Genomic DNA, 16,556 nt, shown 5'->3' with positions numbered 1-16,556 from the left:
GAAACAGATTAACATTTTTTATTATTTACCTGTAAGCCCATCACTTAAACTATATGTGAAATGAATTTGTAAAAAAAAACACATGGTATGCATACCTAGTATTTATTTTTAATACACAGGGAAAATATAGAGATTCCAGGAATGTTATTCAGTCAATTTAATACATATTAGTAATTTTAACCAGTTGAAACAATAATACTACATATGCACTAAAATAATAAGCAGTCTGGTTGCACAAAATTGGGATAATTTTTTTACAATTTCAGGAAGTACATAATAGTCAAATCAAATTCGCAAACTGTTTAAATTAGGATTACACTGAAATTAATTTAAAAAAATAGAATCCATTGGTCCGGATATCAGGTTATACAAATTGTTTACATGATTGACAAAAAACATTTGGCACCTATTAAATTCTATACTACTTTTAAAAAGCATAAACTCATGTATTTATAACATTACAGGTGTCAATATTATTTCTAGCAGGTTAATCGTTTTTAACTATAAAATCTTATATTTGGATAATTAATATTATAAGTTCATTTTTATATTAAAGGTATATCATATCATCATTATTCTAATAAAATTTCTCAACAAAGGTTTGAGTTGATTTTAGATCACAAAACATTTGCTTAACAAATAAAACATATACCTATCCTAGATATATTCCTAATTGTTTTTCATTTCAATTACCACAGATTATTTCCTTAAAAATACAGTTACTGAAAAACTTAGTGATGTCTAGGGTTCTGCTATTTCCGATAGAATTTCGCCATGTTTTTATGTCCTTGGTTCCTAATGGTAAAAAACATTTTGCAAGTAATATAAATTTCTAACTAAATACAAATATCTGTCTCATGCATAAAAGGCTTTTCATCCCACAAATAAAGAGACAAATACGTGCAAATTTGTTTGAAAGAGTCTCTGGTAAAGATACCGGAAAACATCTTGAACAAATGTCCTTGCGCAGAAGCGATTTTTAGGTATCACTGGGAGGGGGGTGGTACGCGGCAGCGGGAAAGTGACGTGTCGATCCCGTGATTGATATATCAGTTGACGTTTCCCACGCTGTGTACGATGCGCAAACTTTTCCCCACTCCCTTCTTTAATGCACAAGAAGTTTGCCGGTATCTGTATTACAGAATCGATTTTGAATACTTTCACCATAGAAGGCATTAGCAAAAGTAGGCAATAAAAACATTTATGTTGCCACACGCACGAAGTCACATACTTTTAACAAGGAGTATCAGCTGTGAGTGGAGCAGTCGCGAGAAGTTGACGAGTGGAAGATGTGGAGCTGTAAGAATCGCCTGACGAACGCACGCTAGACTGCGATAACGGCGTACCTAAATAGGTGAATTACATTTTAAAATAACTTGCATAGTTACATTAACAGTATTTTTTTAATAATGACAATAGGTATAAGTCCTTTAGCCAGACGCTTTAATAGTCTATGAAAGTCTTGAATATGAGCGTTATTAACTACACACTAGTGTTTCACTAAGTTCAATTTTATAAGACCTAAAAAAATATATGCGTATGTCTACTATTATAATAGACATAATGCACATAGAGTGCCTCTTAGAAATTGTTAAAAAAAAGTGAAGCTTTATAACAAACTAACGTCTCCAACAATTCGTTTACACGAAACTAGTGAGACATTTTATACATACCAGGCAACGACGTAACATGATGCGGCAAAGCCCAACGTTGTGGTGCGCATACGATCTTATTACCTACATCCTGCAACAAAACGCACTTTATAGCACAGATAATAAACAATATATCGCACAGATATTAAAAAAAACAAAATGATGCGAAACTAGTTACATAAAGCTAAAAAATAAACACACACAAAACCCAAACGGAAAGAATGGAGCGGCGATTAAGCAAGTGACTGACGTCACAGCTACGACTCTACTAACGCTGCAGTATTGCCAGAAACAAAATCCAATATATGTAACAAAGAGTTCTGTTAAAACTTTTACATGAATACAAGAAATTCCGAATACACTGGTATCACTGCATCGCTTGAGCGCGTGGTTGTTTGTGATTTTTGAAGCGTATCAATCATTGCACGCAAGAAAAATCTCTAAAAACTTTAGAAAAGAAAATTGTTCGTGCCTATGAAATAGCACCGGTGCAGAGTAAACGTTAAAATAAACGTTTTCGCATATAGACAAGAATGCATCGATCGAAACTAGTAGATTTATGTACATTGACATTTTAGTTAAATTAAGATCAATTATTAAAAAATGACACCTCGAACCATCCTACGTTCTGAAGTAAATTTTAAGAAATTGTTTGTTTGAATATTAAATATGACACAAATACATAAAAACGTTCTTTCATTAAGAAAAACACTTTTTGAACGGATTGAAGCTATAATAATACATAGCTTCAATCCGTTCAAAAAGTGTTTTTCTTAATGTGTAACAGCTATGTCAACAAAAGACAATACAACGTTTTTTCATCTCTTCATTGTATAGTCTGGCCATTCACGACAAACATTGCGAGACTTAGCGTTTGAAAATGTGTGCATAGATCGCTACCCTTCGAAACAACCTCGCGCCGACTTACTGCGTTAGGCTTGGGGACGGTCAGTATCGTGGTGTTAGTATCCTCCGGCGTGAAATAGTCCGAGTCTTCGGCCACCCCCGGCGACTCCACGTCTCTACGGAGAGGGTCCGCTGTGTGCCCATAACAACTTGTTAGAGGCTTTTTACCAACTATACTTATGTCATATACCATCTCATAGATCCGAGTCTCGTGTATTTTTCTTAACATCGATTTTAGTGTTAAGTCTAATCGGCTGCTTTATTTCTTATAAACTAATCTATATCTTAAATAATTACCTTTAATTATTTACAAAGTGACTCTATAAATAAGCCCAAAATTAACTTAAAATTATTTATATAGTAGTTTTTATTTCATCAAAGTAATTTTGTAAATGATTTTATATCTAACAAAAGTTGCATCTTTAGCAGTAGCTTTGCCATACTTCGAAGGATACACAAATACCTTTATTGTGAATTTTGTAATATATCTAAAACTTAATCAGTGGCGCTACAATAAGCAATTCATTAATTTGTTCAACATTAGGTTAAGAGGCATCTTTTTGGGATTAGATGTAAGTCATAAAAAAAGTTGTTAGAAGAAATAGATAGTAGTGTTTAATCATCCGGGTTAGAAATACCATACGTAAGCTATTTAATAACTCCGACGGCTACATAATCGGAATTACCTAGAATTGTATTTAAAAAAGAAAAAAAAGTAGGTGATCTCAGTCCTGTGCTTGACACACGTCGATTTTTTGGGCCTTAGCCAAACCGGTTTCCTCACAATGTTTCTCGTCACCGTTACCGAATGTTAAATGCGCACATGGACAGTTCATTGGTGCACGGCCGGGGATCGAGCCTACGAACTCACGAGGGTCGCACACTGAAGTCAACACTGCTCTGACTTATTATTATCCCATCTGAATTCCCACACAGATAATAAACAAAACACAATTTGCATTGCATGGAGTAATGATAATTCGTAACGTTTTAATAACCTAGTATATACTATTGATAAAAACGCATCAATGTGGTAACATTAATTATGTTCAGTATCCGGTATCCGGAGCTGGATATATGCGGTATTAAAGAAAACATTGTTAAGTGCCTATATTATACCTTTTATAGAACAGAGGAGCCTCATCTGATGTGAAGTGATACCGCCGCCTATGGACAATGTCAATGAGCGAGTGCGTTACCGGCCTTTTAAGAAAAATATACATGTTGTGCTGGTTGCTTAACAATAAGCAAAAATTACTGATATTTATTGTATTTTATTTTTTGTAATATTTATGTTTATTGAAATAATTGTCATATGATGATGTACGTTGTAGTAAACTTCATTAAATAAATAAATAATAAAACATACTTACAGTGTTGTTCGTTTTCCTCATTATCAGTGTCGTCAATGTGCGCGAGCGCAGGTCGAATGGCTTCCACGCTCGGAGTACGCAAAGAGCCGTTCGCTTTAATCTGCAATATTAATTACCCTCTTATTTATTAAATTTAGTCTAATTGCGTCTAGTCTTCAAAATATAACATAGTAATATTTAAAAAAACGTGAACCAATGTGCGTTACTTTAGAAAACGCAAACAGAAATGGTAAAAAAAATGGTTGTCTGTAAACTCGGTTTACGGACGCTAGTTTAACGTGACAATGTCATAAAAAACATTGATGAAATGACTGCATTAAGTCTTCGAGTGGAAGAGAGATAGATGCGGTGCATGCGTACAGTGAGCGTAACGGGACAATGAACGTAACTGGACAATGAGTCATACTTTTATTTTCGGGAGTGCAACCGGCGTTCGTTAATTTATTATTTTTAAAAATTTTAAAAAATAATCATTTTGGAGAAATAATGGTATTTAATAGGTACTAGCAAAAATTTTCACAAAGACAACATACCCCGTTATGCGAAAGTTGAGTAAGAAGCGGCGAACGTCTCTCCGCATCACTATCTGGTTCTCCATCTTCAGCCCCGTTTCCATCCACCCCACATTCGCCGCAATCTACCCCGCAATCGGCTCCACATTCTCCATAATTTGTCCCACAATCACCCGAACCGATTTCACTTCGCCCCTCCACGGAGCAGGAGCAGCTCTCTTCTTCAGAACGATGTATCGACTGCGGTATGGAGTTTAGGGAGGTCTGAAATTTATTCTGATATTGATCATTAAGGACGTGACTAAGGAATGAAACTACAATATATTGACAATTTAAGATTATATAATTGGTAATATAATAGATATGTATGTATATATACATATACATATCCCCTATATATTACCCCTATTCTGTGTATAGGGGTAATATACTGTGATTTAGAAAAGATTAATGGACAGCAAAAGGTTTTCTGGTAATTTTATAAAAATATTTTAATACAGTATAAACTGTATATAACGACACTGAAGGGACTGTGTATATTATGACGTTATAAAGAGTTGTTGTTAAATGGAGAGAATAAAACGTATAGATAATCCATGACCTCGACCTATTAGTCATGGTCAACAACAGTCTACACGTGCAAGCAATCTCAATTTGTATAATTATTGCGGGCTAGGATATTAAAGTGACAAAAGGCTCACAACTCAATTGTTGTCGTTATCAAGACTGGGTGTAATGCTATGTAGAGTGTATCATTGTATGGAATATCCTTGTATGGAAGACAAGCTAAACCAATCAAAGCCGGTTGATTTCGACGGTTTAGGGACTTCGTCGTTAAATCGAGTGATGTTACATGGAATTTACACTGTAGTTTTATAATATTTTTAGTTGAAATTTGGCTATACATAAGCAACATAAATGAATCTTTGGGCGTTCAAAAGGTTGTTATTATATTCGGTTAACAGAGATCGAGGCCTATCGAAAATACGAAATTCCACTTATCACTTTTTCGACCTAGGGTCCCTTCTAGAAAAGAGCGTACTAATTCTTAAAAGGCCAGCAACGCACTTTTGAGCTTAATCGCAATGTGAGTGTATGGGCGGCGGCATAACTCAGGTCAGCCTCCACCCAGTTTTTTTTTTAAATTTAATCAGATTTAAACGAACTTTGATTAGAATATTATATTAGCCGAACCCTAGTGTAATTAAAAGTGTACGAGAGTGACTTTACCTTGCTCTTGGAGAGTTTTTCAGGCACACTGGTGCTGTTGTGTTTGTGGAGAAGGGGACTGGCCGCTTTCTCGTCGCGTTTGGACTGCTCACGGGCGAGTAGCACTGACATACGGAACTGCAATCGAAAGATAAAGGTATTTTTTTATATACATAAATATACAATAGACAGATCATTTCGGTTCAAAGATATACTTTCACTTAGTCAGAAATTTAAACTTAAGAAAGTTTAGTGTACATCGTGTTATCGAATTATTAAAAGTAAGCTATTTTCATAAAATATTACTTCCTCTACAAATTTTAAAATATAAACCATGTAATTTCAGGTATAATTAAGTCGCTTAAGTAAAGAATCAAAAATAAATATGAACTAAGTAACTATACTGTATATATTTGTATTAAATAGAAGTTTTAGAGAATTGTTAAAGATTAAAAAAACGGTTCCGCTACAATCTCTAGGTATGGCCGCACCCGTTTCGAAATATTTTTGTTACTTATTAATATGATATATATGTCGCAGTAAAGTAGTTAAATCAGAGAGTTAATTGAATCTCTAGACAGTTAACTAAAAATCGATATTCAATCAAGTCGCTAAAGTTCCGTCAGACAAGTGAGTGAACGAAACATTTATCGAGTTTCCTAAACAAGACTAACCTAACCTCTCAGTTCTTACCTAGTTTAAAGGTAAATGTAACTGATATAAAATTTATTTGTGTACAACTTGGAAATCTTACCTCAGGTGTAAGAGGATGCTGGGCGAGCCTATCTCTCTTTTCATCTCGACAGCTACTTCGTCGACTTCCCAAACTGGTTGAAGAGCTGCGTTCAACTACGCAACGGTTTAAGACTTCCGCGGCCTGAAATATTTCATTTCGGATAATTGGAACAAAGTTAAATACTCTAAAAACAAGTTAATATGTAGAAAAACAAAATATGTTGCTAAGCTTAAAATCTCGGAAAACGGAGAGAATTTTCCAGAAATATTTATTCTTTGGGAGCAAGGTTTCTATGAAGCGAAAAATTGGAAAAAGCATAGTATAAAAATCTTGTAAAGGCGAAACGAAGTTAGCCTGGGCCGCTAGTCAAGAATAAAAAAAAAGTCTATTAACTAAAACAAAGTGATTTGCTTAAAATATGTACCCATAAAGATTAGTATTTTATCTAAAATTTATAAACAACATTAATTACAGTATTGTGAATAAATATTGTCGTTACAATTAAAGCAGACACAAAAATGTGTCCGCCCTGTAAAGTCGTACCTGCGACGCGGTATCCGTGTCGGGGCTGGCGATAGCCGGGGCGGGCGGGGCGAGGGGGGCGACACGAGCTCGAGGTCCGTTCAAGGCCTCAATGAGGGAGACCGGCTCATAACCTGCTGGGATATTCTCCATGCTGCCCTATTTGATAACATTCAAACTTCTTACACAAAGGTTGTTCTTATTATCCTAATAAAAAATGCGGTAAGACTTTGGTAAATCACTTTTTTTTTAATTTAATATGCAGGAAATATTAATTATATTATTCACATAACCACCACAGCGTACTTTCAGCATACTCTAATAAGATAATTAAATAAAATATTAGATAAATATCTACAACATCCACTTCTTTTACAAAATGGCCTTAACCATTTGGTTTCTATTTATAAAAGATACTTAATTTTAAGTTAAAAAAGAAATAACTTTAATATTTTGTTAATGTTTATAGTAATGCATCTCAAGTGTTACTCTGCAACTTCCAATACCTATACCAATCACAAAGCTGTTGTTTGAGTTGCACGAGCGCTACGGATGTTGAAAGAAAATCGAATTTGCATACGTTGCAAACGTTGGGATCTAAGTATATATATCGTTATTGGAAGTTACATAGTAACGGCGCTTAGATTAATTTAATAACTGGTATAATCATAACTAAAAAATCATTGAAAAAATGCCAAATTTCAAAATGTTCACCGTAAATAATTTTTTTGCTATCAATTTTTTTTTAATATAAGATATTACATCTGGTGGACTGGCCGCGGGCAACAAGGCGGGTGACGTCGGCGAAGTTGAAATCTTCTGAAGGGCTCTTATTTGTAACAGAGCCCTAAACGGAGCTCTACATATTGGACAGTTATTGGCCTGGTAACGGAGGGAATCCGCACAAGAGTTGCATAAACAGAGGTGCCGACAGGGCAGTATCAGTGTGTCACGGACATCGCACATACAGATAACACATTCAGACCCACCATCTTCGGTTTCCTCATCTGAGGTTGGCTGAAAGAGAATATATAACTTATAACATTGGTTGATAATATTTACAAGATAACATGAATAATACACTCAAATTTCGTCAAAATAGTCAATTTCATGGTCCACTTGTAGATTATGGCATACCTTTGAATCAAGATTTTTATTCTCTATACCATATATCTCTTGTAACAGGTAACACAATCCGTCAACAAATAATTTTTGCTTTAGAGCTTTCAAGACATAAGTTCCATCCAAGTGCTTCTCTACTATAGCAATAGTTGTGTGTGACTGCCTAATTTCTGAAAATGTCAAAATTAGCAAATTATAACATAATAAGATTTTAACGTAGACATCATGGAAATATGAAAATGAAAAGCGGTTCATAAACTCTAAAACAGACATACTCTTTTAATTAAAGTACAAGTAGACGTAGAAGACGCAGAAGTAGTGTTGGTGTCAAATTGTATTTATAGTGTAATAAGCATAGTTAAAGCAGTGAATTATACTAATTTATTTATGAATAAGGGAGATAGACTTAATAATTCTATAAATCATCTCCAACATATAATCACTCTTTCAAAGGTCTAAGCATTAAATACCTTGTGAAAGAAATAGGAATATAGGAATTTTGGGTTACTTAGCTATGTCAGTTTTAGAATTAAATGCTAAGAAAAATAAGGAACTATAAATGCCAATACTTAAAGTGAAACTTTAGGTCAATGTCAGATAAGTCAGTGTAGATTTGATAACTTACCATCTTGACCCTCATCTACAACACAATAAATTGCAATGGGAATAATTTCACGGTCTGCATTGTATATAAGATCTTCTTCCGGATATTTTGAAGGGTCAAACACATGAGAGATTTGACAAAACTGCTGATTAGCTCCCTTCTTGTAATGGTAAGTCTGGGAGGACATTGATGAATCCCGAGGATAGTGTCTATAAAGTACAAAGTAGTATGGTAAAAAGTTTGTTGAATGGATAAATATTAACAGGATATAATAAAAATATGTAGGTATAGAAAAGATTTGCCAATAGTTTAAATTAAATTTAAAGTATTTTCTTAATTGAGTTGTTTTGGTGGGTATTGAAGCTTAAAAAGCCTGACTTAGTCTAAGAATATTATTAATTAATACATACACAATACCAGTTGGTGTAACTTCTTCAGTACAAAAGTAGAACACTGTAATAGCACATCTGACATCACAGTCAAATGTAAACTCAATATTGTAATAAGTGCCCTTGCCATTATTATCAACAGTTTTGACAGGGCCATCTCCAATTTTATTGGTATCACTCAATTTTCCCACTGGTTCAGGGCAGCGAACAAAGCGTAAGGACTCCTTACGGATATTGATCAGGCTCCGTAGGGTTTTGGTTGGCTCATTCGATTGAGGTGGTGGGTATGGAAACTACAAATATGGAATTTATTTTTATATTATTTCATGTTGTGATTTCTATCTTTAAATGCATGTTTTATTTAAACGTAAAACAAAATCAATAAACATCCTAAAATAAAGCTGTTTTCATAATTAATGATTTATTCCGCCGCAATACTCACAGGGGTAGGTCTGCTACCAAGAAAGTTGAGGTCAGCATTCTCACCAAATAAGTAAGCTTCTGGTTGTGGAGTATCAAATCTTTCACCTCCCATTATGAAGTGGCTTCCAAAATAATTTCCTAATAATTAAGTAACACGGAAATCATTATACACGAAAGACAATAAAAATTATTTAACTAATTTAGCAGCCGTGTCATATTATCTATATGTTTAAAAACAATTAATGTCATAATAAGTAACAAGGTGTTTAGGCATCATTGCTTAAAATACATATTAAATGGTTAAACTAATGCAAAGCAAACAAGGTAAAGGTTAATAAAATTCACCAGATCTAGGCGGATACTTGTATGCATGATTTGATACAACATCAGCTTCCTCCACACCAGCGTTTTGTCTGCTAGTAAGTGCACCCATTTTTATTATTTTAAATCCTAGAGTAATAAATAAATACAAAGTAAATATAGGATTTTCAGATTAAGGTAGAAGTAAAATATTCAAAAACAAAATATTTTCATTTTCAACCACATATAAGCTTTGAGAAAGTAATTTCCCACAGACTATTGCACTATGAAAACCTCTAAAATGTAGACTACCGGATGTAAAATTGTAGCGATTTTTTTTTTCATTGGTTCGTTAGTTTTAGTAATTTGTTGTAGTTCTTCGTAATTTTAATGCAATAATATTAAAAGTTAAAACTATATTATAGCACTAATGTTGTATTTTTTTGACATTCTTAGTATTGATATAATCTGTGAAATTTTTGACAATTTACATCTCGATATAAAAACGAGTTGCGATAATTTTGACAACTCTCTTTTACGACGTCTTGTGTGTCTCATTGAAGGTGCGAGAAGTTTCTGTTTTAAAATCGAATAAAATCATTTAATATATTGAATATTTATACATAAAACTTGTGTCTGAAACATAATTCTGTTTTACTAAGCGTGTTTTTTTATATATTTCAGGGCATCATGGGGCGCCGGCCAGCGAGATGGTAAATATTGGTTATATTGTTGTGATTTTCTCTTATGTAGTTTTAAGTGCTAATCAATTTAATTTCTTTTGACTTTTCAGTTATCGGTATTGTAAAAACAAACCCTACCCAAAGTCACGATTCTGTCGTGGTGTGCCTGACCCAAAAATTCGTATATTCGACTTGGGTAAAAAGAAGGCTGCCGTAGATGACTTTCCACTATGTGTGCACTTGGTGTCGGATGAGTACGAACAGCTAAGTTCTGAAGCTTTGGAGGCAGGCCGTATCTGCTGCAACAAGTACCTCGTCAAAAACTGTGGTAAAGATCAGTTTCACATCCGCATTAGGCTCCATCCATTCCACGTTATCCGTATCAATAAAATGTTATCGTGCGCTGGAGCTGATAGGTGAGTGCTGTTAATGTGTATTATAATTAACTTTTGATCTCTTAAATGAATTTCTGGTTCAAAATTAAAATTATTTAAATGTAGTTAACAAAAGTTTCTGTGATATTTATGGTCTTGAAGTTTCACGTCATCCAAAGCGCAGCCTTCAGCAATAATAGGTACAAAGTCTAATATTGTGTATTAACATATATTGCGTAATGTTAAATTTTGCTTTTTATGCTGGTAATACATGAAACTCCCTTTATTATTGTATAATATGGCCAGATCCACTTTTTAACATGTTTTAATATGTACAAATTTAACCCTGGACAATAATTTGTTATAATAACATTTTTATTTTATTACTCTTAATATTAGGTACCTATTATAATGTTCAATGTGTCATAAAGTTAAAAATTTACAAGTAGTTCCACATGTCCAAATGTTGTACATAACTGAGGCTAGTTTTTCATATATCAAATATGGGATTTTAGGCTCCAGACTGGGATGAGAGGTGCCTTCGGTAAACCCCAAGGTACAGTGGCACGTGTGCGCATTGGACAGCCTATTATGTCAGTGCGCTCAAGTGACCGTTGGAAGGCGCAAGTAATTGAGGCTCTGCGTCGTGCCAAGTTCAAGTTCCCAGGTCGTCAGAAGGTAGATTTAATTATACTTTTATTCTTAAGCATGATTAAATATAAAAAAAAATATATGGAAGGTAACAATTTATATAATGTATGTTATTTGAATATTATAAATGTTATCAACCATATATTATTTTTAATATTTGTCTAAAGGGGAGGACAGAAATTTTAATTATCTGTACAAGTCTAACCATGATAACTGATGCAAACAAGCTGGGCAGACCTATATCTATTGTTCTCAAAATTAATTTCTTTCTAGATCTACATTTCCAAGAAGTGGGGCTTCACTGTTTACGAACGTGAAGAATACGAGCGTCTGCGAGATGACGGACGTTTCGCCAACGATGGATGCAACGTCAAGTACCGGCCCGAGCACGGCCCTCTTGACGCTTGGAGGAAGGTCCAAAACGAAATTTACAGCGTTTAGATGAAATATAATTAATTTGTCTAAAGGTTGTTTTATTTCAAGTAGGGCTCTAGAATTTTAAGCATTGAAGAATAAAGGCAATGAATGTTAAAATAAACAAATTACTTTTATTATGTACATGATAAATACATATTTAGAAGTAGGCTAAAAGTCATCTAAAAAACAGATCTATAGATTTACATTGCATTTTGGGTTTCTTAAGGGGTGAAGCAGATTTTCTTTTCCTCTTAGCACTATTTACAGGTAGTGATGGTCTATTTATTTCTCTGCTTAATCTCTGAGCTTCATGAAAATCCAAATGCTCTTCAAATTTTTCCAATGGAACCCTGCTTCCACATTCAGAACACATTTTACATGGAATAGTTTCATCAATTTTAACCAAAAAGTTAGCAATCGATTTATTTGTATTTTCCTCGTGTTTTTTGTATGATTCCATATTCTTTGCCACTTCTTTCTTTTTGTTTTCAACTTTATTTCGTATCTGCTCTCTATCTTCACTTCTTATTTTTAAAGCAAGGTGGTAATCAGCATGAATATCAAACATGTCTAAAGATATGTTTTTCCCACACTCTAAGCATTGTATTACTTCTATATTAGGTTCAAGTATTACGATATTGCTAGCTACATCTGACTGCACATTTTCTTCCAAATTAGGGGTATCTTTTCCTACTTTAGATGTGTTAAGTAGTTGCCTCATACTACTGACCCTGTCTACTTCTAAGGGATCATCTTCACACATGGCCATACTTTTATTTATCTCTTCATCAATAGTAGATCCAGAGTAATTGGTATCATTACTTTCATCACCACAAGTTTCTACCTTACATACTGGTGTAGTTGATTTTTCATTTGGATTTCTATTTAAAAACTTAGCAAAGAATGATTCTTGTCTTTCTAGGCTGGATTCCATTCCATGAACGTCACTTTTTAGGTCTTTTGTTTTACAATTGTTAATATTAGTTTTTGATGAACTTGCATTACCACATAGAGGTTCTGCTCCTTTCTCTGTTATTTGAAAGAATTTTCTAAATACATGTTCTTTGTCAGCAATTTTTCTACAGCATTTTGTGTCTACACTCTCAGATTTCAAGTTTTCTTTAGTACTTTGTACTGTAGAGGAACCAGCGATAAAGTAATCTTTAATTTTCTTTGTTTTCTTGGTATCATTATCTTCAAACTTGCCCACACTTATACCCAGAAATTTTATTGGTGCTTTTAATCTTCGATCAGGTTCATCATCTGAAAAGGACAAGTCTTTAATCATCTATTTCACTAGTAAAGTGGAATGTGTACTAAATAAATTATTTTACCTTTCAATTTACATCCTTCAGCGCTGTCTAAAACCATTTCCAGAGATTTGGTTGAAAATAAATCCCCACATACTTCATCCTCAGAGGTAAAATTGTATGACCTACTACTGCTAACATCCCTACCATCTTGGGTTTGAGTAGAAAAACTAACCACCATCTGTTTAGGGGTTCTATTATTTTCTAAGGCATCCTTTTCCAATCTATCTTCAATTTCATACCCAAGGTCTTTAAGCCATTTTTTTAAACTATCTAATGTTGTTAAAGCAGATTTCCCACGAAGTTGTTTGCAGCATCCAATACTTTTTGGATTAAATCTAGCTTGGACAGGCTCTAAATCAATGCCACGTGCTATATTATAAAGCCATGTTCTGAAAATTTAAAGTATAAGATACACTACACTCATTTATATGGGCTATATAAAAATAGCCATGTACAATTTTTAAATTTAACTTTAACAACTTATTATGCCAATACATACCCATTTTTGTCATCAAATCTCACTTGTAGCTCATTTTCAGAAAATTTTTGTAGTTCTCCCATTAGTTTAATTGTTAAAGCTTCACATACTGCATCTCCAAATTTTCCACCCAAGTGCTTTACTTTTTTTAGTGGTAATGTTCTACAACAAATATTAATCAGAATTAGTGTAAAAATGAAAAGATTAGAACAACAATCAGAATTCTTAGAAGCTATGCACAGCTAATTATGAGTTCTTGACCAATTTTCAACAAAGATTTAAAAAATAAAATGATTAGTAGAGTTTTACAATGTTAAATGTTTTACTATTTACAATTAGTATACTTTACATTACTTTAAAATATAACTTACTGATACAGCAAATTAATGCTATGTTTTGGTAGTATTGTTTGTTTATTAGGTTTGTTCATTCCACATATGAGCTTGGCTAAAATTTTATTGTGTGCAATGCCAGCTGAACAGTGGTAGCCTGAAATTTCAATCCAATCAAAGAGTAATGTATTTTGCGTTTCAACACAAATAATATTTATTTTTATGTAAAATGCACTAGCAATGCTACATGTCACTAATAAAAGAGCTGAACTAACTGTCACAACACTATTTTTGTATTTGTTAGCTTGGTGTTAAACTGGATGACATACACAAACTGACCTTATTAGGAGTGTAATGATAATAATTAGGAAGTATAACAACAATGAAATATTAAAGTCTTCAATCCACATCAAAAGTAGCACTCTTACAACTGTAGCCTATATATACTTATACAATTTTTACTTATACAAAACATAAAACCAAAATTTTTAATATTCAGTTGCCATCAAATGTAGTTCCAAACTTGCTTGATCTCTGATGTAAAGAGTGTTGTAAATATCTAATTTAATTTTGAATTGACACTTCATACCAGTTTCTTCATATACAGCAGCTCTTATTTCACTAACAATCACAGCCCCTACTAGCAACCGTGATGTGTGTTCTATATCAAATTCCATGCAATCTCCTCCATAATTATGTACATCAGACACCAACTCATCTATGTGTTGATATCCGAGAGCAAATGTATTAGGTATCATGTCTGTACTTATTGTATTTATATCGATAATTTTTAGACGTTCTTGAACCTAAAAGACAAATATTTAACAAATATATGTCTATCTCTCTTAACCTGAATCTTTGTTTTGGTAGGACATAGGATCAGTTTTAATAAAAATAAGTTGATTATTTAATATCCATTACTAACCCACCAAGTCAGTCAAAAGACTTGCCCAACAAAAAGTACAACATAAGACATTACACAGATTTTAGTGTAACAACAACATACCATTAGTTATTATTAACCTAGATGTAAGTTATGTCTACTTTGTTATTATGCTTTGGACTTACAGGTGTTGTTATATCTAAGTATGCTTCATCAATAGAAGCTCTTTCCAACAGTGTTGTAAACCGTTGTAGAACTTTGGCAACTTCTTTGCCAGCATCTCGGTATCTGTTAAGGAATAAATGATAAGATAAGTTTACTGTAAACTACATTTAATTTAGGACATTACACAATGAGAAAAATGAAAGGTGTTGAAGTGAAGTTCGTTACATGTGTAATGTTATTAGTAAGACACATTGCATTTTTACCTAATACCATTTTACAAATAATTGTTAAATTATCTTACTTGGAAATATCAGCCTTTCCCCTTAAACATGGCACAGAAGGTAGCTGTATTTCAGGACACTTCTCCTTGGCTTCATCTCCTCTCATGTGTCTAGTAACACCCATAGCTCTTGCTACATAGTTCACAGCTATTATTCTAACAACATAAATCGGATATTTATTGTAGCCAACCACGTCAATACATACATTTAACTATAAACAACGTCAGTTTAATATATACCCTCCGCCTTTCCATGGATTGTATTGCACAACAGCAATTGGTTTTCCTTTTAGTTCTGGATTTAGCTTTTCTTCAACTTGGCAATAAAAACAGTCCATGTCAATTAATACCACCACTCTGTTATGAATATTCATTTTTAAAGATATTATAAAATATAATAATTACAATAACTTCATGAAATCGCGCCAGAAAAACATGTTTTGACTTGATCAAAACACATCGCCAGTCGCTACTGATACATTTTTTTTTTAATGGCCCGCACGGTTTGTGCATTGTGGCCCAGGGTAAAAACAGAGAAACGGGTAAAAAAAAATATAATTATCAAAGGGAAAGAAATTTAAGAATGGAAATTAAATCTAAAAAATAAAAGATCAATTCTTATAGAGCTACATAAAAAAGGAGTGTAAGACAAGATATTTACATAAATTTACTTTCATATTGTCTAAATTTTTATATCATTACTTAAGATAAAAGCTGCTAAAAGTTTATATACATGTGGGTCTAATGTTGCAAGTAAACAGGATATGGATGAAGGGAAATGAGACCTTCGAGAAGAGCCGACCGGTCGCGTCGAGAACAAACAAACATGATGTGGTTCGAATTCGAATCATTATATTTAGCTTAGCAAGATAAGCTGGGGTGCAGACGTGTCCCAGTCGCATACGAGACAATATTGTTGTAACTCTTTTGCCGAATCTTAGACTCCAAAACCAGGGCTTAATACGTATAAAAGGTTGAATAGCACGATAATGGCGACCTTTTAGACTATCTTGGGCCCAGGATTCAGTCCACGAATTCCTGAGATAAATCCCAGAAAGAGCCATCAAGTCATGCGCATAATTTCTAAAAATATCCACATCTCCACTCTCCACCTCCATCCCTCCACCAGCCTCATTGGCTATACGATCGGCTTTCTCATTTCCAGATATTCCACTGTGACCAGGAACCCACGCAAACGATACGGAATAGTTTTCTTTTAAACATTTCAATAG

The 16,556-nt window shown here is 33.6% G+C and overlaps 3 protein-coding genes across 6 annotated transcripts; 1 reads left to right on the top strand and 2 right to left on the bottom strand.

Moving 5' to 3' along the window:
- Positions 1 to 94: 94 nt before the first annotated feature.
- Positions 95 to 10,013, bottom strand: LOC123708292 (E3 ubiquitin-protein ligase MGRN1). 4 transcript variants are annotated; one of them, XM_045658953.1, is made up of 15 exons: positions 9,794 to 10,013; positions 9,468 to 9,586; positions 9,047 to 9,318; positions 8,658 to 8,845; positions 8,048 to 8,202; positions 7,673 to 7,927; positions 6,932 to 7,069; positions 6,407 to 6,529; positions 5,674 to 5,790; positions 4,465 to 4,707; positions 3,932 to 4,031; positions 2,581 to 2,690; positions 1,674 to 1,743; positions 1,232 to 1,346; positions 95 to 1,131 (listed from the first exon to the last, which is right to left on the bottom strand). In XM_045658953.1, exons 1-14 carry the CDS (start codon positions 9,879 to 9,881, stop codon positions 1,234 to 1,236), a joined length of 2,091 nt encoding a protein of 696 aa, XP_045514909.1. In that variant the 5' UTR covers positions 9,882 to 10,013; the 3' UTR covers positions 95 to 1,131; positions 1,232 to 1,233. The 4 variants fall into 4 exon arrangements, 3 of the variants coding, with proteins under 3 accessions (XP_045514909.1, XP_045514908.1, XP_045514907.1); XM_045658952.1 differs by having other exon boundaries at positions 95 to 795; XM_045658951.1 differs by having other exon boundaries at positions 95 to 1,346.
- A 231-nt stretch (positions 10,014 to 10,244) lies between these two features.
- On the top strand, positions 10,245 to 11,922 carry LOC123708206 (60S ribosomal protein L10). The gene is made up of 5 exons (XM_045658786.1): positions 10,245 to 10,311; positions 10,433 to 10,461; positions 10,542 to 10,847; positions 11,321 to 11,483; positions 11,730 to 11,922. Exons 2-5 carry the CDS (start codon positions 10,439 to 10,441, stop codon positions 11,895 to 11,897), a joined length of 660 nt encoding a protein of 219 aa, XP_045514742.1. The 5' UTR covers positions 10,245 to 10,311; positions 10,433 to 10,438; the 3' UTR covers positions 11,898 to 11,922.
- A 62-nt stretch (positions 11,923 to 11,984) lies between these two features.
- Positions 11,985 to 15,792, bottom strand: LOC123708205 (DNApol-eta). Its single transcript, XM_045658785.1, has 8 exons — positions 15,565 to 15,792; positions 15,346 to 15,480; positions 15,065 to 15,167; positions 14,586 to 14,802; positions 14,036 to 14,153; positions 13,686 to 13,826; positions 13,208 to 13,575; positions 11,985 to 13,136 (listed from the first exon to the last, which is right to left on the bottom strand). Exons 1-8 carry the CDS (start codon positions 15,696 to 15,698, stop codon positions 12,049 to 12,051), a joined length of 2,304 nt encoding a protein of 767 aa, XP_045514741.1. The 5' UTR covers positions 15,699 to 15,792; the 3' UTR covers positions 11,985 to 12,048.
- Positions 15,793 to 16,556: the final 764 nt, after the last annotated feature.

The sequence above is a fragment of the Pieris brassicae genome, chromosome 4, assembly GCF_905147105.1.
Source record: "Pieris brassicae chromosome 4, ilPieBrab1.1, whole genome shotgun sequence".
NCBI classification, from domain to species: domain Eukaryota; kingdom Metazoa; phylum Arthropoda; class Insecta; order Lepidoptera; family Pieridae; genus Pieris; species Pieris brassicae.
Note: the sequence above shows the minus strand (reverse complement) of the source record. Positions and strands in the feature narration are given on the sequence as shown.